Source organism: Rhinatrema bivittatum, chromosome 12 (genome assembly GCF_901001135.1).
Source record: "Rhinatrema bivittatum chromosome 12, aRhiBiv1.1, whole genome shotgun sequence".
In the NCBI taxonomy this organism is placed as follows: domain Eukaryota; kingdom Metazoa; phylum Chordata; class Amphibia; order Gymnophiona; family Rhinatrematidae; genus Rhinatrema; species Rhinatrema bivittatum.
Window position 1 is genome coordinate 62,300,219 of NC_042626.1, and position 23,857 is coordinate 62,324,075.

General features: G+C 44.3%; 1 protein-coding gene across 4 annotated transcripts in view; it reads right to left on the minus strand.

Annotated features, from left to right (window-relative positions):
* Positions 1-23,857, minus strand: part of HEPACAM (hepatic and glial cell adhesion molecule) — a 128,872-nt gene that overhangs the window by 88,634 nt on the left and 16,381 nt on the right. Inside the window, exon 1 of one of the 4 annotated variants that reach the window (XM_029574158.1) lies at positions 1,942-2,262. The exons of 2 other annotated variants lie outside the window; for them this stretch is intronic. In XM_029574158.1, coding sequence (XP_029430018.1) covers positions 1,942-2,026 — 85 coding nt within the window. In that variant the 5' untranslated portion in view covers positions 2,027-2,262. Of the gene's footprint in view, positions 1-1,941; positions 2,263-23,857 lie in introns of those variants that run through there. One more of the 4 variants, XM_029574156.1, reaches the window with a different exon arrangement.

A 23,857-nucleotide genomic window follows, 5' to 3' on the forward strand; every position in this document is an offset into this window, starting at 1 on the left:
TGGTTAAATATCTTGAGCTGAGTTATGTCCCATTCAATATCTCAATGAAAGTTCACTGTTAACCAGGTAACCTCATGCTCCTATGGACCTCCTAACTTTTAAAAATGTTGAAGTATGCATATATATGCTAAGCCTACCCAAACACCACCCCCCATCCTAGCATACCTTTTTTATATGCAGATAAAAATATGCCAGAACGGGGTGTACATGCATAGCGAGCTGCAATTATTACAAGAGATCATTTGTGCAGGTAAGGCACTGTTTTATCTGCATAAATCCCTTTTCCAAACATTTCCCTCCTAATGTGCTTTGATTTTTCCTGTTGCTTTCTGGAGCCGGCTTGATGCCGTGTGGGAGACCGCCCCGGTTCTGTTCTCAGGCCTGGCTGGCAGAGGCTGGGGACACTGCAGAGAGGCCGTATTCACAGTCCTGGGGAGGAGGTGGATTCCTAAGCTTTGCTGAACAGCAGCACTTAGCAAGCTGGTTCGAGAATGTGCTTGTGCCAGGTTCGGGAGAGTCTGGGCTTGCTGGGCGAGGAAGAGGGCATACAAATTGGAAACTACATTCCCTCTCTCACTGGGGTAGTTGTAGCTGAAAATGGAGGCTCTTGGCACTGTTAGCCCCAATCAAAGGTGGTTCCTATTGAACTTGAAGCCCAAAGAAGCAGCTGCCAAAGCAAGAATTCAAACAAGCATCTTTCTGTGTGCATTTTCTCTGCCTTCTACATATGCTACCGGCACAATCTGCCTGCCACTGGGGTCTTCTTCTCTTAACTCTTCTTGAATTTCTTTGTGCTAATGTTTTCCACAGCTCTGCACAATCCATAGATGTATGGGAATACAATGGAGTCCCAGGGCACCATGGTCAGGGGGATTCTCTGTTCAGGGACACATAAGCAGGAAGATTATAGGAGCAGGGGCAGGCAGGGTGTTCTGGTAGATTTTACGGAGACTACTGGAACGCTTCAGCGAAGAACCGCACTTTGTAATGGGATTTGGGGTAGAAAGAGACCTGACATTTGAAAGTGGGAGGAATGGGAAATTCCAGAAGTGGGGGATGATGGGGGCGGTGAAGGGGAGTTTACGGGTAATTACAGAGAAGAGTCTGGCAGCAGTTGTAGCAGCAGCAGAGCTGTGGATAGCTGATGCCCTTAAAACATCCCCATAATAAGCACATGGGGAAAGCAGGAGAAGGGGGAACATTTAGGGTACAAAGGCAATAAAAACTACATCACAACTTGTAAAAGGACCAAAAATACTCCTCCTTCTGGAAGGACAAAAAATGGAAATATATTTTCCCATCTCCTTACTATGTGCATTGGGGAAACGTCTGCACCTACCTCTGACATGTAGATTTTGCCCCAGATTTTCAAAGCATGTGTAGGAGTTTGCTTTGAAATTCGCACATAAGTGGCCTGGAATGAACACAAACTTGACTTCACCAAGTTATGCTTGCTTTATGGAGGGCATAACTTGTGCAAGTTAACTTTGGCACTTAATGTCTTAAAATACAAAAGTTATGCTTCAAAGTCCAAACTCCAGATTTCCAATCCCCAGTGCATGTAAAAATATGCACAAAACTGAGGTCTGCACATACATTACTTTTATGTACACTGAGCCCAGGGCTTAGCCTACAAAAAATCCATTTACATCCATAAAACCCCTTCTTATGCACATATAGAGTTTACTGGAGTTGGTTATTAGCAAATCCTCGAGGTACAACTAATTATTTACTTTTAAAGTTCTGAGTTTTCTAAATATGAAACATGAACCCCAAAGAAGGGGAAACCTATACTTGAGGTGGGTCCTGAGCAAGGAGAAGCGGAGCAGGTGCGCCCACACGGGCATGGAGCGGGAAGCCGCCACAGAGCTGCAGAGCCAAATCAGTTTTTTTTTTACAGTCCCCACGAACATCTAGAAAAGAAGCAGAGGGCTCTCCTACCTGTCTGGACCATCAGGAGGCAGAGGATGGGAGCAAGGCACGGGGGGCCGAGGACCCCGGAGAACGGCTTGCCTTCTGTCTTCATTTCCAGTTTACTTTTGGGTCCTGCTTGCTGATAATTAACATGATTTCCGCACTCCGAGCACGTCCCTGCCTCCCTGCTCCAAGTGCCCTTGCCAGCTCCTCTCTGAACAGACGGCTCAGTGTGCTGCAATTTCTCGCCTCTCTTTTCTTAAAAACTCAGAACCGATGCTCGCTGGGCTTCTCGGCCCTCACGGCGTTCATTTCCAGGGAAAGGTGCCGGAGGGAGGGAGGGAGGGTCGGAAAGCAACAATATTAAAAAAAAGTGATCAAATGCACGGCTATGGGTTCTGCCTTGGCTCGCCTCCGTTCGAGGAGAGTTCAGTAAATGAAAGGGACCTCTAACTGCCCTGTAATAGGCCACCCCAGACTGTGCAGAAAGGCAGAGATTACTGCGTTTTCAGACCCAGGGACAAAAGGACTTTCAAACAACCTTCAGCTTTACTACTTTTCCTCTGATCACTCTTTTTTTTAAAAAAAAAAAGTTTTACCAAAAAAGAATTAAGAGATTTTTTTTTTTTTTTGTATAGTTCCAAATCTGTAAGCACTGCCCTGCTTCTTCCTGAGTCATGAAACATCATAGAAAAAGGACCACTTGATCTACCGTGAAAGCTGCCTTGCCACTGGCTAATGCTTCAATGTGCAGACATGTTTTCTGGGCAGCACACCGGACCAGTTAGATTGTGTCATCGTGTAGCCTCTCCTCCAGGTGTGAGGTGATCCAAAAATATGCAGATTCAAAACGCCTTTACGGATCATTTTAGGGTAAAAAGAAAGAAAGAAAGCTTTTAAGCTTCAGGTCATGGCACTGCACTAGTGCTTTACCCTGATAGGATTCACGGCACTCACCCGGTCTCAACACAACAGGAACCCCGGCCAGATGCAGCTGCCATGCCCTCCCCATAGGTGCATGCATGTGCACACAAAGGGCCAGATTTTCAAAAGGTTACGCGTGCCGGGCCTATTTTCAAAAGGCCCAGCGATGCGCGCATGTCCCGGGGCTTTCCTGAATGGGCGGGCAGGGGGGCGAGGGCTCCTCCTCCTGTCTGGTGCTGGTATCTGTTGCGGCTCACCACCTTGTTTTTCAGCTGGGCCTTTATGTTGAGGTAGTGGTGGACATCTGCTCTCCAGTTCTCTTGATTCTGCTGCACTGGGATATGGCCTTGGCTGCCCTGGACATCTTTAGTGCACGGTTCCCAAACAGCATGTTGTAATGCTCGAGGACCCCAGCAATGAGCATCTTGTCATCCACAACAATGAACTTGTATGCACAAAGACAAGTCTGACCTGCTGCCTGGCTGCCAGATGATGGGGTTGCCACTTCCACTTCTGGAGAGGTGTCACTTTCCTCGTTCTTGATCTCACTCCCCCCTCCTGCACCTGCCCTGCCAACTCTCCCCCCCCCCCCCCCACACTCTCTGTCTATCCCTATCCTTATGTCCTCCTCCCTCCATAGTCGTCTGCCTATGCCCTTCCCCCTCTCGCTTCCTCCTATCCCTTCCTTCCTCCTCCTACCACTCATAGTCCTCCTCTCTCCCTACGCCTTCCACACTCCATCCTCTCCACCATTCCTTTGCCCTCCTCCACCACAAAAAGGCAAATTGACAAACTTGACAAACACACAAAATCTTCTATATACTGATAAAGACAAGAGACAAAAGGTAAAGGAGCAGATGAGAACACAACAGGACAGCTCACTCAGAATCAGATCACTATGAACGCCAACCACTAAACTTCATTAAACCTCCTCTCCTCTCACACCTGGCACACTCTCAGGCAGCCAGTGTGTATATATATATATATATATAAACAAAAAAAATGTGAATCATAAAATGACATGTGATGCGCTAATAAGTCACAACATGACACTACGTCGCACCATGTGATGCAATATTGCAAGTTGCAAAAAACTTTCCTACGTGATGCGGTATATCAGAAACCATGCCCATTTTATTTTTTTAATCACAGACACTAACGTGCCATATTTCTGCTTTATTTATAGCATTTTAATTCTAGGCCTTAGCCAGCTAATAAGATAGCCGGTGAGAATTTAGCTGGATAAGTTCCCAAATATTCACTTTGGGGGGGGGTCGATTTTATAAGGAGCGCGCCGATTTTATAACATGTGAGCGTGTTACAAAATCCAATGGCCGCTCGTGCACGTGCACTGGATTTTAAAATCCACACATGCATGTGCAGGCGGCGCACGCGGGGGGAGGGGGGGCAAATTTTTGGTAAATGGGGGAGGCCCAATTGCATCGCCTCACATAGTTCCCTCCCCCGCTGCCTAGCCTAACCTTCCTTCCCTTTTCCCTCTCCACTCCAACCCCTAACCCCTGCCTACCTATCCCAAATTTCACTACTTACTGCTCCTTCGGAGCAGAAGTAGTTTCCGCATGCCAGCACATGCTTCCCTGGGACAGCGGCTAATGACTATTGCTCCGTCCCGCCCCGCCCCTTCCTACCCAGACCACACCCCCAGCCCACCCCTTTTTCAGGGTCCAGCACTTGTGCACGTATCCATGGTTATGTGCATGGCTGGGCTCTTTAGAAAATGCATGTGGCGTGCACAGGGCCCGGCCATGCACATAACCGCGGGTATTTGCGCATGGGCCTTTGAAAATTTGGCCTTTAGCTGGCTAACTTCTGAGTTATCCTGTTAAATGCTTTTGAATATGGAACTCAATGAGCACAAATGTACATTAAAGAATGTAGCAAATAGCACTTAGCCTTGTGGAATGCTAACCTTGGGATCATACCCTTCAGAGCAAACACAAAAAAAAGAGGTAAACCATGATAGCATGTGTCCTCACACACCCAAGTCACGGAGGTTTTGCAACAATTGTAAATGAGAAACTGTGTCAAATGCTGAAGAGATGTCTAAAAGCATAGCTGTAGCAGCTTTATTAGAATCAGTTTCACGCAGTGGATAGATACAGAGATGAGCAGAGATGAGTATATCCACTGTGGAAACCACATTCAAGTTGACAGCATATTTTGCTGATCCAAAATCTCAGTGAGTTGGGTGAGAACAGTCTTTCCTAACAATTTCCCTAAAGTACACAGTAGAAATTGGTCTGTAGCTGGCTTAACTGGAGATAGGCAGTGAGCCACACTTTAAAATAGGGTGAACAATTGCCTTTTTAAAAATAATCAATAATATAGGGAGAAATAGATCTTAACCAGAACAAAGCAGTTCTATAAGACAAGGATCTAAAAAGCAAAATGACTTTCACAATTTAGAAAGAGTATTCCCAACCTCAGTAGTAATAGAAACAGATTCAAAAGTTATTCCATGGAGCAGAACCTTTACATGAGAAATCATTTGACCATTTCCTTCAGTCAGCCTCAAAAGAATAGTAATTTTTTTGTGTTCAAAATCTGATTGAGGGTTAATGATCATGTCAGAGGATTGATTACACAGGGACAAAAACTTTCAAACCAGGACGTGGGTGAACTTTGGTGCGTGTTTGGCGGCATTCACCCAAATACGCGGCTATTTTAAAACCTGTGCGCGCGTTATAAAATAGCTTAGGTGTTCGCATATATGTGAGCACTTGTGTGCACATGCCCAGCATGTTTGTAAATCAGGTTTCTGCCACGTAAGTCAGGGTATTTTAAAACCAACACACGCCCATGCCATGACAAGTTTCACCAGTTCGTCAAGTGTGGAACTAGATCCTGGTTTAATAGCCTGGAACCCCCCCCCCCAGTAACCCCTCTAAAATGGAGTTTTGTTTTTTTACAGTTACACCTCCTCTATAGCAGAAGTAACGTTACACGGCAGAGGTCATGAATGTGTGCTGGGGCACATACAGATTTACACATACATCTCTTGGCCCCACTCAGACCATGCCCCGCCCACTCCCATACCACACCCCTTTTTAAATAGATGTGCATGCAGCAGGAGATACGAGCGCATCTGGGTGGCTTTTAAAATTTGGTTGGCGAGCACAGGCCCAACTTGTACACGCATCCCTCATTAATGCGTGCTGGGCTTTTACAATATACCTCATAGTGCGAATATTGAATAATTCTTGTGGTCTGTTCAATCAATCACGAAGTTGCTGTGCATAGTAGTCTTTTATAGCTGCGACAAAGTAAGACCTATAAGCTTTGCCTGCAGTACAATAAACCTTAGCAGAGGAACAAGATTTTTGTTTTCACCATTGGCATTCTGCTTGATTCAGGGAACAGATCTCCTTATACGAATGACATTTTTTTTTTTTTTGTTAAACTTCAGTGGATCAACGTCATGCATAAAATGAAATACTGTAGACACCGAAGAATTAGCTATGGTATTTATAATAGGGATGTGAATCGTTTTAGGACGATTAAAATTATCGTCCGATAATTTTAATATCGTCTTAAACCGTTATGGAACACAATACAATAGAGATTCTAACGATTTATCGTTATAAATCGTTAGAATCGTGAGCCGGCACACTAAAACCCCCTAAAACCCACCCCCGACCCTTTAAATTAAATCCCCCACCCTCCCGAACCCCCCCCCAAATGAGTTAAATAACCTGCGGGTCCAGCAGCGGTCTGGAACGGCAGCGGTCCGGAACGGGCTCCTGCTCCTGAATCTTGTTGTCTTCAGCCGGCGCCATTTTCCAAAATGGCGCCGAAAAATGGCGGCGGCCATAGACGAACACGATTGGACGGCAGGAGGTCCTTCTGGACCCCTGCTGGACTTTTGGCAAGTCTCGTGGGGGTCAGGAGGCCCCCCACAAGCTGGCCAAAAGTTCCTGGAGGTCCAGCGGGGGTCAGGGAGCGATTTCCCGCCGCGAATCGTTTTCGTACGGAAAATGGCGCCGGCAGGAGATCGACTGCAGGAGGTCGTTCAGCGAGGCGCCGGAACCCTCGCTGAACGACCTCCTGCAGTCGATCTCCTGCCGGCGCCATTTTCCGTACGAAAACGATTCGCGGCGGGAAATCGCTCGCTGACCCCCGCTGGACCTCCAGGAACTTTTGGCCAGCTTGTGGGGGGCCTCCTGACCCCCACGAGACTTGCCAAAAGTCCAGCGGGGGTCCGGAAGGACCTCCTGCCGTCCAATCGTGTTCGTCTATGGCCGCCGCCATTTTTCGGCGCCATTTTGGAAAATGGCGCCGGCTGAAGACAACAAGATTCAGGAGCAGGAGCCCGTTCCGGACCGCTGCCGTTCCGGACCGCCGCTGGACCCGCAGGTTATTTAACTCATTTGGGGGGGGGTTTTAATGTGCCGGTTTTGCGATTTTTAGATTTTTCACGATTTTTCACGATATTTTACCCCCCCAAACGGCAACAATACGATTCCCTCCCCCTCCCAGCCGAAATCGATCGTTAAGACGATCGAGGACACGATTCACATCCCTAATTTATAATATGGTATCTAAGATCAGAAACCTTTAAGACCAACTGGCATAATAAATAAACATCACTATCGGGCTGCAATTTCCTCTGCTCTGGTGAGATTGCGAATGATTTCCAAAACAGGAAGATGGAATTTAAATCTGACAAGTTAATGATCAGACAACAGGACTTGCTCAATGGTGAGACTGGAAATTAGAGTTAAATATAAAAAAACGTATCCTCTACAATAAGTTGGTCTAGAACATGACCAGTTTTATGGGCTGGGTCAGAAATTACCTGATGCAACTGAAGAATAGAAAACAACATCTGCAGCTCCTCAAAGGAGCTTTTTGGGATCAAGTCTTTATATATATTTAAAAATCGCCAATGAATAGCACTTTCTGTGCCCTAGTAAATAGTAGGGAGGTGCATTCATCACATCTGTTTCAGCGGGCATGCGCTGCAGATGTTGGTTTCTGTTCTTCAGTTGCAAAGTCGGCTAGGTACATGTGTACCCACCAGAACGGATGCGATGAACGCACATGCCTAGTAAATAGGGCCACGAAACAAGCCTGATAAATCAGGATCACTAAGCCCTGGAGGAAGATAGATCAGAGAAATCAGTCAGTCAATCTTGTATTCTCACAGTTAAGCTTTCACAATCAAAAACAACATCAAAAGTTTGAATAGATAAGGATAGAGACTTCTTACAAACAATAACTACTCTTCCTCCATGTTTTTTTCTTCTCTGGTCTGTTGGAAATTGACATAACCTGGAGGACTTAAGATATTTAATAAAACAACATCAAACGCATGGTGCCAGGTCTCAGTAAAATAAAAATATATCTAATGCATTGTCAGATCAGGTTTTGTTTTAATCGAACAGATATTAATATAAACAATTTATAAAGTAGAAGTACTACAAGACTTATTTATTTAAACAGGCTTTCAGAAGTTTACAGATAAAAAGCAAATGAACTCAGATGTGATAATGCCTGAATGGCTATTTAAACTTCCCTGACGAAAACAATTCAAATAACTATCAATATACTCATTATTCATGTGGCATTTGTCAGGAAATCACTTACAGGAAGTTATTATCTATAGGCAGTTGTCTTATATTTCTGAGAATAAGTGTACTAGTTGGTGATTTTGTTTTAATATTATGTATGTATTTGTGAACTGCTTTGTGCGCTACTGTAGACTGTGGTATATAAAATATTTTAAATAAATATAAACAAGCATTCAGATTTAAGGTTATGGACTATAGAAGTCTGACAGGGCAGATTATGTTGTGCGTTACTGCGATATTTGGACCATGGGGGTGCAGATTTAGGGAAATAAGCCTAACGACCAATCTCCGAAACATCAAAATTGACTGTGACTCAACACCCATAAATGTTGCAATCAATATAAACAGCTAAGAATAAAGAAAGTAAACAAATAAATCATGCCAGGATCCAGGAGCAGGTGAAGAGGCAGACGATGGGCCTCAATTGCTGACGCCAGTGGTGTGGGCAGACAGAGTTAAAGGCAAAGCAGCTGAGGAAGTGCTTGCTTGGTCAGCACTGGAAATGACGTGCAGGATAGGAAACTGCACTGTGCTAGCAGCAGCAGATAAATAGTAGGGTTCAGGGGGATGGGGGGAGTTTAGGCAAGGTTGGGGAGGTGCAACCTTGAACTTTGAGACTGGGGGGGAGATGAAGGATTGAAGGGCTTGGTGGGCACTTTTAAAATAATGCAAGAGAGGAGACCGGGAAGGAGAGAAGTACGAGAGTCCTGAGAGGATGTCTGGAGGAGACCGGAGGCCTGTCAGGGCCAGAGAAAGCCCAGAACGCCGACAAGGCAGGCCGAGGACACACACCCCGAGTGACATCACCACTGTGCGTCGTCGGAGACATAAAATCGCCTCCCTACAGTGCGCAGCTTTGGTTAACGTTTTGGACTTGTTACATCAAAAGCACCTCTAACCTTCTCATCTCCACCGGGGGAAATTCGTCGTGAGGTGATCCACTCAGCTAAGTACTTTCTATTTTTCTTTGATATTTGCTTTGTGATATGCCTCACTCTGTCCGCAAATGTAGGGCAAGAGAGAGGCCTATGGTAGAAAGTACAATAGCAAGTCCGGTGTTGGGCCCTATGGATGCCCACATCAGAAGGGGAGTTGTAATACCAGGTGAAGTATCACTTGAAGGAGTGCAGGAAGGCACTGTACCCCTTCGTGACTGGGAGATCTCACTGTCCCCGGACCAGAGAACCCCCCCTGAGAACCCTGCAGTGAAGATCGGAACCATTTAAGGACACTCTTTCGCCTCTTGAAAAGAGTGGTTGACTGAGAACAACTTTGGCTCAAACTGCAGGAATGACCATTATGGTTAATTTTCCAGAGGGGAAGATTATAGAGGATCTGTTGTTGTCAGAAGAGAATATTATAAGTTGGGATGTTACTGAAATTATACCAATTGTAAGACCACTTGAATTTTCATTGGAGGTTAACTGGGAAACTTTGGATGTTTTAAATAAAAATGTTACATTACAATTAAAACCAATAGTTAATAACGTAGAAAGATTGGAAGCAAAGGTTAATAAGGCAATAATTGATGTTAAAAAGAGATCCGGCAATTGAGAATAATACTCAAGATTTGGAAAAATTAAGTACCCAAAATGAGTTAATAATAAAAGAAAATCAATACTTGTCTAGGAAAATGGAAAACTTAGAAAACCAATTGCGAAGTAAAAATGTAAGATTGATAAACTTTCCTAAGTTGCCAACTTTCAGCCCGATCCAGTAAAGTCCGTGGGAGAGCGGACTAACGCCCGCTCTCCCGGCGCGCGCACCGGCCCCTCGCCGGTGCGCGCGATCCAGTATTTAAATTAGGCGACGCGGTGCAAACGAGGAAAAGGAGGCGCTAGGGACACTAGCGTGTCCCTAGCGCCTCCTTTTGGCCTGGAGCGGCGGCTGTCAGCAGGTTTGACAGCCGACGCTCAATTTTGCCGGCGTCGGTTCTCGAGCCCGCTGACAGCCACGGGCTCGGAAACCGGACGCCGGCAAAATTGAGCGTCCGGTTTTCGGCCCGACAGCCGCGGGCCGAATTCAAAATTTTATTTTTTTTTTTTTACTTTTTTATACTTTTGGGGACCTCCGACTTAATATCGCTATGATATTAAGTTGGAGGGTGCACAGAAAAGCAGTTTTTACTGCTTTTCTGTGCACTTCCCTGGCGCCGGAAGAAATTAGCGCCGACCTTTGGGCGGCGCTAATTTCTTAGAGTAAAATGTGCGGCTTGGCTGCACATTTTACTTACTGGATCGCTCGGGAATACCTAATAGGGCCATCAACATGCATTTGCATGTTGAGGGCGCTATTAGGTGCCGCGGGTGGGCCGCGTGTTTTCCTCCCCTTACTGAATAAGGGGTAAGGGAAAACACGCGTCCAGAGCAGGGTGACAGTGCGCTCCGACGGAGCACACTTTACTGGATCGACCTGTTTATCGGCAAAAGAAATGTGGAATAAATTCGCCTTGGAATTTCTTAAAATTCCACAGCAAGCACTCCCCCCTTTAACTCCTATATATTATATTCCAGCTTGGAAAATGTTGCCTGAGAAGGAACAAGAATATCAGTCTATAGCACCATTAAATGTCACTGAAATTCTTGAATCCACAAATGTAGAGATGGCCCAACCAGCCACTATGATTATCTCTTTTCAACTTAATTCAGATAAAGAGTGGGTTCAGAAGTTGTTTTTTAGAAATATAAAAGAGAAATTTTGCCAATTGGACGTTAGAATGTTTCCTGATATTAATAAGGATACACAAAGGAGGAGAAAAGAATTTCTTAATTTAAAGCCTAAATTGCTTCAAATGGGTGCATTGTTTAAACTAAAATTCCCATGTAAGTGTTGTATCACATTTAAGAAAGTAAAATATTGGGGGGGGGGGGGGGGGGGGTTTCAGGCGTCCTAACTGGTAAAGTTTATCACTGATAAACAAATAGAATTTAATTCGGGAGACACAACTCCTCAGTAATATAACAATAAGTTCTCTGAAGATAGAAGTAGGCAACCCTAGTATGATCGTCTGCTTATTTCCTAAGACTTTGTTGTGAATGTTTGCCTTAAAATTATTTCCAGTTTGAATTCCCCCATATTGAGGACTTAGAAAATATGTTTTTTGTAATTCATTTTCATTATAAATTATTATGCTTGTTGTGTTTACCTATGTAAGGCCATACATGTATATCAAGATATTCTTGATTGTATTTTGAAAAAGCTTTTGAGAAATAAAAAATAAAAAAAATAAAAAAATAATGCAAGATCCAAGGAAGGGGGAGGGGACCCGCACACCCTGAAAACATCCTTTACATTTAAAAGGGTATTGAGGGTGAGGGGTGCACGGCCGGACATGGCTTCTATTGAGGTTCCCGTTTGGGTTGTTAGCTGTATCCCGAGAGCTACATTTACCAGGGTTCATCCGGCAGGGGGCGGATAAACTTCCAGGGCCCTAGGCGTATCTAAGGAAACCTGCACTGCTCCAAGCCTCTTTATTCTGGAGCGCCACTTAGATGCAGGGGCAACCACAATAACCACTGAAAAATAACACCAAACACAGGTGCCAGAAGCAAAAATAAAAGGGCAGAGTTCACTTTGTTGTTCAAAATTAAAGTTTACTTGCAGAAAAATAAAGTCCCAACCAGTATGGAAACATCGAAATGCACAGAAATCATAACAGTCAAAACTGTGTTTTCTGTGTCTCTATTGCACCACCATCCAGGCTTAATGATGCCTTCCCATTGGAGAGCAGGGTACTGGGCAGCTCCAGAATAAACCATTCTGATCAAAACCTCAAGGGGTGAGGCTATGACCATTCACGAAATTCCACTCCCACTTCTCTCCCTCTCTTCTCCAGACCTCTTCTCCACACCCTCTCTCTTCCAGTATCACCTGCCCTCTGACTGAGCATGCTCATGGGGATATTTGTATCCCACACAAGCCTCCCACAAAAACGTGACGTTAAATGCAAGGGCAGAGTCCAAAAATGCAAACATCGCTCCACTTCTCATAGCTGGAAAAACTGATGGGGATTGAAATAGTGATGGGCATAGCCCCCATCACACAAGTTTATAGGGGAAAGTGGAAAATAGGCCCCTAGGCCCTTTGCTTCATTTTTTTTTTTTTAAGTGCTACTTAATGGATATCTTTTGAAGATTTCTGGTTAAATAGGAAGCTACCTGGCCACTCATGGCCAAATAACATAGGGCCTGATTCACTAACACATTTCTCCTATTTTGTGACTATGGGAAAATGCTTTGATGAATCAGCTCCTTAGTTGATTATAATTAAAAATTGGCTAAGTTAGCCAGATAACTAAACTCCTTCTTGAAAGTTCCCCAGAGCTCCTCTAAAATCTAGCCGGATATGGGACTGAATATACAAAACCTGCCATTTAGACAGATAACTTTTGAGCTATCCATCTAAATGGCTTTGAATATCAACCTCCTAGTGTTAAAATTCAATGTTAAACACCTAACTTATTCCCCCCACCCTTCCTCCTCCCTTTTGACCTACTAATGTGGCTCCAAACTTTAGGAATCTAATAAAACTGAGCCTGCATTTAGGGACTCCACCCTAGTACTTGTCAAAGCTGATTGTGGTGAGAAGCAGACCGTGCTGCACCTTTCCTCTCCGTCCGTCCATTGCTTGAGGAGGCCTCCTGCATAGGGTAGGATCTTGCAGAGGCCAATTAATTAAGCACTGAAATGTGCTATTCAGTGTAAAGTTACATGAACCCCTGAAGACAAAAAGGAGATAATGTACTGCTATTTTTATGCCATAAACCTTATGTTTAAATCCAGAGCACGCCAAAAACTTGAAGAAAGGGGAATCTTTGATGTAAGGTGTTTTCAGTTAAAACGATTCAATAATAATATTTCCAAAATGACATGCATTACCCAATTTATAGCACTTGTTTCGACTTTAAGACACCTAATCATCTAACCAGCACACATTGGTGCTTTTATGACCATGAGTCCTGGCAAGGTGACATCTATACCAGGTACCTCCTCTCCTCCAAACAGTACCAGTACAATGTCCTGTAGGCCTGCCTTAGCACTTTCCTATTCAGAAAGAAAAAAAAACGTTTTAAAATATGTCTATGCTTTTTATAGTACTATATATGACTACATTTTGAGTTATTTTGGTGAAAATAGAGTATTGGGCCCTGCTACTGAAATCAATCACCCATTGATATTGTTGCTCTTATGGAATCATTATTTTTGACTTAAAAAGTACTGACTTAAAACATGACTTTCAGAATCCAATTACATCTGCAATATTTAAGTTACATTTAAATTTAGATTTAAATTGCTTACTGTTCATGCTTTAGCAGCTCTCTGTTGACTCTCTCAGTTGTCCTGAATTCATCTCCCTGTTTTATCTAACTTTCTCCTATATCACTGGTTATCCCTTGTTTATTGTAAACCGGTTCGATAAGATATTTGTCTTGAGGATCGGTATATTAAAAGATCTTAAATAAATAAATATCTCAGGAAAACAGACCCAAATTTAAGATATTTAATAGCAAATGAAATATGTAAGCGCTATCCTTTTAGAGCAATGAAGAGCTGACCCTGGAAAAGAAATAGAGGCTGGAAGAGGGGATGTTACAGAGCAGCCAGGAAGTAACGGGAGAAAGAGAAGAGAGAGTTACTAGAGCAGCCCAAGAGAACTGGGAGAAAGAAGCAGAAGCAGCGACAGCAAGCAGAGGAGGGAACAGGTAAGACAGCAGGGAGTGAGAATGGTGCAGCACATGATGAGTACAACAGACAGATCTTGGAACAGCTGAGTAGCTCCGGAAGAGAGGTGTTGGAACAGTCAGAGCGAATGGAGGAAATAACGAGTGGATAAGAATGGAGCAAGGAGCACCGGAAAGAAAGTAAAGAAGTAAGGAGTGCCAGAAAAGTACAGAAAAAGTTAAGGGGCCCCAAAAGAAAGGCATTGGAAGTGCCACCCAGAAGGGAAGTAGCAGAACAGCTACAACAATAAGAGGGGTAATACTGGGTGGGATATCAGTGAATGAGGATGAAAGCAGTGTAAGGCAGACAAAGAAGCACAGAAAAGAGAAAAGCCTGGAGAGAGATCAGGAGGCAGAGGGAGTGGGGGGTCGAGCTCCTGACTTACAGGGAAATAGACCCTTGTGTCTAGAAGAGAGAAAGACTGCCTAAGATAAACCTGACACCCAAAATAAGAAGCATGCTCAGTAAGATTAACAAGCTCATAGTCTGCATAATGGAACCTTCTTATTGATGATCGAAAAAACAAATTGGATACTTTATTGTGCAGCAAAAACCATTACTAAATAGAGCCTTCCAATAGGGACACAAGGCCAGAAGCAAAGGAGAAAAATAATTATATAATATGTGAAATGTGTCTGTAATCCATGCTGGACAATGTGACTGGAATCAACGTAAGATAAGAATTTCACATTAATAAATATAATAAACAATTCCGTGGAAAAAATGTAGAGAGGTAAAAAAATATAATGGAAGTGCTGCTGAGACAAGTAACTCAAAAGGTTAAAGACATAAAAAAATGAGAAACTCAAAATCTTAAGCCAAAATGTGCTGCACTACATTCCAAAATGTGTCTCCTACATTCCACCCACAACCTCTCCTCCATACCATAGAACAGTATCCACCCGTTACCTCATACTAACCCACCCCCCGCAGCGATCAACAGCCTACCCCACACACAACAACCCAACAATAGCAGAACCCCCCAATCTCTACAACAATGACTCCACAACCTATTCCTACCATAAAACACTTCTACACCCCCCACAAAATGACCAGTCACTCAAACATAACACAACAAAACAGATCAATCATCCCCATTATGGCATCCCCCCTCACACAAATCCTGGGTATGCTATCTTTCTCCATTCTACTACTCAATGCCCAATCCATTCTAAAAAAGACCATTCTACTACAGGACATCCTCACAGACGAAGCCCCTGACATATGCGCCATCACGGAATCCTGGTTAAAAGATACCGACTCCGTCTTAATTAACCAACTCTCCTCAGATGCATACAGCTTATTTTCCATTCCTAGAAATAAAAAAAAGGAGGTGGACTACTCCTGGCCGCCAAAAAGAACTTCAACCTCACACTCCAAAACATTACACCACCCCCCAAACTGGAAATCAGCACATTCAAATCTAATTCCCTCCAAATCTGCTTAATCTATGCCCCCCCTGGCCTTCTCGAAAAAAAACCCTCCCCACTCATAGAATACATCTCCAAACACATAAACAATACCAAGCCTGCCATAATTCTGGGAGACCTGAATATTCATGTAGACCGCAACCCCCTCTCCCCATCTTGTGAAGCCATCTTGACAGCTATGACAGCACTTGGTTTCAAACAAAATGTCTCAGAACCAACACACAAGGCTGGGCATACACTCGACCTCATCTTCACCAACTCCTCAATCCAAACTGACCAACCCAGATGCACATCCATCCCCTGGTCAGACCACTTCCGAATAGACACGCGCTGCACAATCAAAGACACCCCTCCCCCCTCGCAACACAAAAAAACAATAACATTTCGCAAAAAAGGCAAGACTGAAGACATCATGGATGCCCTCTCAAAAGAACTCCCCAACATAGACCTCACTGACGCAGACACAGCCACTAATTCATGGTTTCAAATCACCACAGACATAGCAAATAGACTCTGCCCATCCCTATCCAAAGAAATCAAAGCAAACAAAAATAATAAGAACCCATGGTATACAAATGAACTTAAAACCATGAAACTTGACCTTCGTAAAGCTGAAAAATCCTGGCGGAGGAACCAAACACCCACCATACTAGCACAGTTTCGCACCCTTCTACACACCTACAGAAAAGCCACTGAAAAAGCAAAGAAAGACTTCTATGCCGCAAGAATCCATCAGTTCCAATTCAACCCACAAGCCCTCTTCCAATACGTAACCAGCCTTATCACAACTCCAGACAGACACAACCTTAACCACGACGATAAAACAAAATGCAAAAAATTAGCATCATACTTCAACACTAAGGTACAGACCATCATGGCTCGTTTCACACCTAACCACAATCTCCAAAACTTAACAACTCACAGCAATACTCCCAATGACCACTACAATCCCATAACACCCATACAAACCTCAAACACCACCCTCTCGAGTTTTGAAAACACATCTACACTAGAAACTGAAAATATTATCAAAAAACTCAAACCCGCCTATCATCCCTCAGACAACCTGCCCACCTCAACACTAATCTCAAACCCCACATCAATTGCCAAACACATCGCAAACATCCTCAATAAATCTATCTCACTGGGCCAGGTCCCAACACAACTGAAGCAAGCCATTATAAAACCCATCCTCAAAAAACCGAACTTAGACACCACTGATCCAGCCAACTATCGCCCAGTGTCAAACCTCCCCTTCCTCTCCAAAATACTCGAAAAAATAATTAATAGACAAATTACAGAATACATAGAAGACCACAATATTCTCTCATCTTCCCAGTTTGGTTTCCGTAAACACCATAGCACAGAAACCCTACTTATCTCCCTCTCAGAAAACATACTCAAAGCCCTGGACAAAGGACAACCCCACATACTCGCACTTCTAGATATATCTGTGGCATTAGCCACAGTTAATCACAAAATACTCATTAAATGCCTCAAGGAAATTGGCATCACAGACAACGCCCTTCTATGGTTGCAGTCTTACCTACATGACAGGAGCTATAAGGTAAAAATCGGCCGCAATGAATCCAAACAGGTCAAGCTATCTCAAGGAGTTCCACAAGGCTCATCCCTATCATCAACCCTTTTTAATATCTACCTCATACCCCTCTGCATACTGCTCTCCAAACTGGGCATCCAGCACTTCATATATGCAGACGATGTACAGATACTCATACCTGTAACAGACACTATCACTAATGCCATGAAGACTTGGAATTCTGCTTTGTCTGACATAAACAAATTACTCACTGACAACTTTCTGGTACTCAACACTAACAAAACTGAACTACTCATCCTCTCTCCCCCCAGCATTCCCACACTCAACCTTTCTTCCCCCCTGCCACCAGGCTACCCCCCCACCCAATTCGTCCGCAGCCTAGGCATATGGATAGACAACCACTTTAACCTCAAAAAATTCATTTCTAACACCATAAAGAGCGGATTCTTCAAACTCCATACCTTGAAGAGAATCAAACCACTCTTACACACATCTGACTTCCGAACAGTACTGCAGTCTATGATCCTATCCAAACTCGACTACTGCAACGCTATTCTACTAGGCCTCCCAAAAAATACCCTTCAACCGTTACAGCTCCTACAGAATGCTGCCGCCCGCATTCTCACAAATACTCACCGTCACGACCACATCACCCCAGTCCTTAAATCCCTACACTGGCTCCCAGTAACCTCCAGGATAATCTATAAATCCCTCACACTCATACACAAAGCCATTCACAACCAAAACATGCACTGGTTCCCTGAACATCTCCGCTTCCACAGCACAACCAGACCAACTAGAAAACAGCACCAAGCCAAACTCCTGACACCCTCCCCCAAAGTCATCAAACATGCCACGATCAGAGAAAGATCATTCATTATAGCAGGCACGTCCCACTGGAACAAAATGCCACCCCACCTACGCCAGGAACCTTGCCATAAAAAATTCAAACAGAATCTCAAAACCTGGCTCTTCAAACTAGCATACCCGACTAACCATCCACGCCCTAAGTTACATACCCGACCCTCACGCCCCCCCCCCCCTACGGACACCCCTCTAATGAACCTTACAACCATGACCCCCCATCAACCCCAACCACCTCAACCCCACCCCCTCCCACTTCCCTATTCCCCATTCCTCCCACCATCCCCTCCTCCCAACCCATCAACCCCATCCTCCCCCTACCCCCCATATCCGCCTACTTACCTGCCACCTTGTGAATAATTAGAGAACCTATTTTCCTTCAACCTCCTTAAGAGTCACCTCTCTTTACCCGCCCTCTTCCCTATCACCTTGTGAATAGTTAAAGAATCTTTTCTCCTCTACTCTCCTCAAGAGTCTTCATCTGAATAATGAACAGAAATTCAACTGGTGAATAGTTAAAGAACCTTTTTTTTTTTTTTCCTAATGTTTATCTATCCTTATCTATTCTAAATTTTTGTAAAGCCTGTTGCTACGTTACGTTACACTGTGAACCGAGGTGATGTTTTTAACGTGCCCCGGTATATAAAAAATTCTTAAATAAATAAATAAATAAAATAAGAAAAGATTACATTTCTATACTCCAATAATAAATTGAATAGCAGCAGAAGCACAAAAGCTGTGGAGATTAGGAACGTGTAGTCATTTTAAAAGGTCATAAAATCTATAGGCTTCAGTTATTTAAAAATAATCACCCAAAAGCTCCAAGTTGGATCAATTGGGTGGTTATGCCCACCCATCACTGATCCCTCATTTGCGTTCTCCGGAAGATTGGGTCAGGTCATGGCATCGGGCCTGGTCCTGGGCCCCGGCATCAGGTCTCAATCTCCCCACTGGCTCACGGCATTGGGCCTGGATCTGCGCCAAGGCCCCAGCATCGGGAACTGGTCAGACTGGGTCGCAGCCCAGGCCTCAGCCTAGACCCAGGCACCGGGACCTGACCTTAAAGCCTGGGCCTTGCATAGGACTCAGTGTCAGATCTTCCTCTGACTGGGTAAGTGGGGGCTGGGGAGAATCCTGACCCCAGCATTTTTTCAGGTGCGAGGATGGGTGGGGGTTTTTGGGGAGGCCTGTTTCTTTCTTGTTTTGTTTTGGGGGGGTTGTTTAAATGTTTATTTTGTTTTTTTAACTAAATAAAAAAAATAAACTTGACGAAACAAAATTCGTGGAAAATCAAACCCCCCAAAACAAATTGAAAAACAAAATGAAAATTTTTCTTCTTCCCGCCCCTATTTGGTAGATTAAGGGATTTAGGCAATGCAGGTAAAAAGGTAAATTTTAAAAGCCCAGTGCACACATCATTCAGGGGATGCACAAATAAGTTGGGTTTGCACATGCTAACCATATTTTAAAAGCATCCCGATATGCGCACAAATGCCGCGGTGCGCACATCTAAAATATTTTCTAAATAGGGATGGAGAGTGGTCTGGTTGAGGTGTCTGCATTTTGGGGCCTGGCCACGAAAAACGTGTTTATTTACTTATGCGTCCCAGCGCACCGTACCCTGCCGCCTTACATTACTTCTACTATGGAAGAACCGAGCCATTTAAAGGGTCTGAGGTAACCGGAGGGAGTGTAGACTATCAAACCACATTCATTCATTTATTGATTTCTGATTGCTTTGTTCCATTATTATTATTATTCCCACCTGCACATACAAAGTTCTTCACATAATCTAAAATAACTCCCTAAATAATTTTATACAATGGGTAAACAGGAGTAACTCTGTTAAGGTATTGCAAGATGACAAGGCATTTGGCTAACTAGTAATGCACATGAATGATGAATGAGTTCCCACTGTCCCTACCCAGAGAAACCACAGCCAAGGGAATGGGCTTGGCAGAATCAGCAGGGTAAGAAAACCCTGTTCTTGACTCTAGCCTGGCACTAAAAAAGAAACATGAGAGGTGTAGCATAAGTGGGATGCCTTTGGGCCAATTGTGAAAAAAGTATTCTTTTTTTGTTTTATTTTATTTGTGTGTTTGTTTACAATACAAATCAAGAAAATACACTTGAATTAGTAAGCAGAAAATAAGGAAAAATCCAACATTCAATATAACTAAATCACACATTATATATCATTCTGCATAATACGTCCTCACCAAGGGGGAAGATATACACATCTAGAGGAAAAACATTTTCTTCTTATCAATAGAAAAACCTAACGAATCTGATAGAGGATGCCAGTTTTTAAATGATCGTGGCATAGCTACAGACATTAGAGATGAGCTTTGTTTTTCCGTGTCAGGTCTGGTTTAGGTTCAGGCGCTTTGTGGGAAATTTTGTTTTCCCGCGGGTCGTTTTTCAGCAGTACGAATCGAAAAAATGAACCCGAAAAACGAATAAAAAAAACCGAATCGGAAAGAAACCACCCCAACCCTTCAATTTCACTTTATTACAACCCCCCCCCCCCCCACCACCATCCCGATCCCTCCCCAAGACTTACTAAAAGCCCTGGTGGTCTGGTGGGGTCCCGCGAGTGATGTCTCCCTCTCGGGCTGTCGGGCCTACCATGAATGAAAATGGCGCCGGTGCCCTTTGCCCTTACCATGTGACAGGGGCTACCAGTGCCATTGGTCAACCCCTGTCACATGGTAGGAGCAATGGACGGCCGGTGCCATTTTACCACAGGGATAATTTGCTTGTGATAGCCAAGCATTCATAGCGTCATTGTTTTTTGATCTTTTGATGTTAGCTCTATCAATGTGAAGCAGAATTCACCAGGCCTTGGATTGTTCACCCACTAATGAGAAACGTGAGCTTAGACCATCATAACTCAGGTTACTTTTACACTACTGATGATGTGTTGTTGCAATAGTAAGCCTCTCACTACAAGAGGACCTACAGGTTCAAACATTTTGTATATGTTCTTGGCTGAAGAGCCAATGGGGTGAAGTTACCATCTGTGAGATTATGACTGATCATTTCTAAATCAGAATCCCCCTCTAAATGGAATAGATACTGCAACACCGCATAGCCTCAGTCTGGGAGATGAGTAGAGCCACTTGCCTTGGGAGTGGAGCGCAGATCATCTCTCTTCCATAGCCCACCACATGTTCATGGGCAAACTGAGGCAGGGTTTCGTATGCAGCAGAGCAGCTACCTTTCTGCAATCTACTGAAAGCCATCCCTTGAGCTAAGCTTTTGTCTTCTGCTCCAAACCAGCTGTTAAATCATGCCTCCTGCAAGAGGCTGATGGCTGGAGCTCAGCAGACAGGGAAGCACTCTGACAAGGGGGTGCTTCAGTCACTGGGCTTTGGCTTCTGTGGCTGAAAAGAACCAGATTGTCATAGATCGAGGGTTGCATGGTTGCCGGAGAGTGTGATCCTATGTAAGGAAGATGTGAGGCTTAATAGCTGCTGAGCCCAAAAGAACCAGATGGTCATAAACCAAGGGCAGCATGGATACTGAAGAACATGATCCTTTGTAAAGAGACCGGAGGGGGCTTAATAGTCATCCACTGGAAGTTTAAAAAACAAACAAACATCAGAGATCCAGAGCTGCATGGTTGTTAGAGACCTTTATCCTTTGTAAGGTAGTCCGCACTGGGGCTTAATGCTCACCCATTCAGACCAGGTACTGAACAATGGAGGAGAACATAGGGGAATATAATTAATAGGGATGTGAATCGTTTTAGGACGATTAAAATTATCGTCCGATAATTTTAATATCGTCTTAAACCGTTATGGAACACAATACAATACAGATTCTAACGATTTATCGTTATAAATCGTTAGAATCGTGAGCCGGCACACTAAAACCCCCTAAAACCCACCCCCGACCCTTTAAATTAAATCCCCCACCCTCCCGAACCCCCCCCCCAAATAACTTAAATAACCTGCGGGTCCAGCGGCGGTCCGGAACGGCAGCGGTCCGGAACGGGCTCCTGCTCTGAATCTTGTCGTCTTCAGCCGGCGCCATTTTCCAAAATGGCGCCGAAAAATGGCGGCGGCCATAGACGAAAAAGATTGGACGGCAGGAGGTCCTTCCGGACCCCCGCTGGACTTTTGGCAAGTCTCGTGGGGGTCAGGAGGCCCCCCACAAGCTGGCCAAAAGTTCCTGGAGGTCCAGCGGGGGTCAGGGAGCGATTTCCCGCCGCGAATCGTTTTCGTACGGAAAATGGCGCCGGCAGGAGATCGACTGCAGGAGGTCGTTCAGCGAGGCGCCGGAACCCTCGCTGAACGACCTCCTGCAGTCGATCTCCTGCCGGCGCCATTTTCCGTATGAAAACGATTCGCGGCGGGAAATCGCTCCCTGACCCCCGCTGGACCTCCAGGAACTTTTGGCCAGCTTGTGGGGGGCCTCCTGACCCCCACGAGACTTGCCAAAAGTCCAGCGGGGGTCCGGAAGGACCTCCTGCCGTCCAATCTTTTTCGTCTATGGCCGCCGCCATTTTTCGGCGCCATTTTGGAAAATGGCGCCGGCTGAAGACGACAAGATTCAGAGCAGGAGCCCGTTCCGGACCGCTGCCGTTCCGGACCGCCACTGGACCCGCAGGTTATTTAAGTTATTTGGGGGGGGGGTTCGGGAGGGTGGGGGATTTAATTTAAAGGGTCGGGGGTGGTTTTTAGGGGGTTTTAATGTGCCGGTTTTTCGATTTTTCAATTTTTAACGATTTTTAACGATTTTTCACGATATTTTACCCCCCCAAACGGCAACAATACGATTCCCTCCCCCTCCCAGCCGAAATCGATCGTTAAGACGATCGAGGACACGATTCACATCCCTAATAATTAACAATTTATTGATTGAAGGTGGATGTAATCCCCAAGAAATGAAAGAGCTAGGATCGTTTTGGAATGTCAACACATCCCTAATGGAGATATGAAGAGAATAGAAAAGGGACAATATCAATATAAAATATTTAGACAGAACCCAAAGCAATTCTATAGGGAACTGGGGAAGATGATTATTGCAGTTAAAATACCACTGACTGAAGCTGAAATAGAAGAGTTTTGAAGAACTTGATATGAGGATCCTGTAAAGTATAAACAAAGGGAGTGGCTACCCAGCATACTGAAGAATACGGAAAGGGTGGACATCAAAACTATAGAATGGCCTAAAGTAACAATAAGAGATATCTAAAAACCAGATTTTTTAAAAAGCCTAAGTCCTGACTCTGATGGGGTGTACAATTTGTGGCTCAAGCACTATCTTTACACATTATCTAACAAACTGCAAGCCAAGTAACGTCCCCAGAAATTATTCACCAGTTACATATTTACGTACAGTCTACAAACCTTTCACAGTCAACGCAGATAAAATATGATCATTTAGGGATAGATTTTTTTTAAAAACGTACGCGCAGTTCCCACTTCCCGGCACTCATGCATTTTATAAAATCTGGTTCCCACGCACACAGTAATGAAAAGTCTTGCTTTTCTTAGGGAATGCAATAGGGAAATCGGAATAAGTCCCAGCATGCAGTGGGGTAAAACAAGGACTGGATAAACCTGCCCTGAAAATCTGGAGCTAGTTGGCAACTCTAATCCAGACTGAATGTCATCCTGATGTTATCTGAGAAACTTTTCATTACTGTGTGCGTGGGAACCAGATTTTATAAAATGCATGAGTGCCGAGAAGTGGGAACTGCGCGTACGTTTTTAAAAAAAATCTATCCCTAAATGATCATATTTTATCTGCGTTGACTGTGAAAGGTTTGTAGACTGGACCAGGAGACCAGACTGAAGATTTTTTACTCTAACATCGGAGCATTAAGACACAGGTCCCGATACA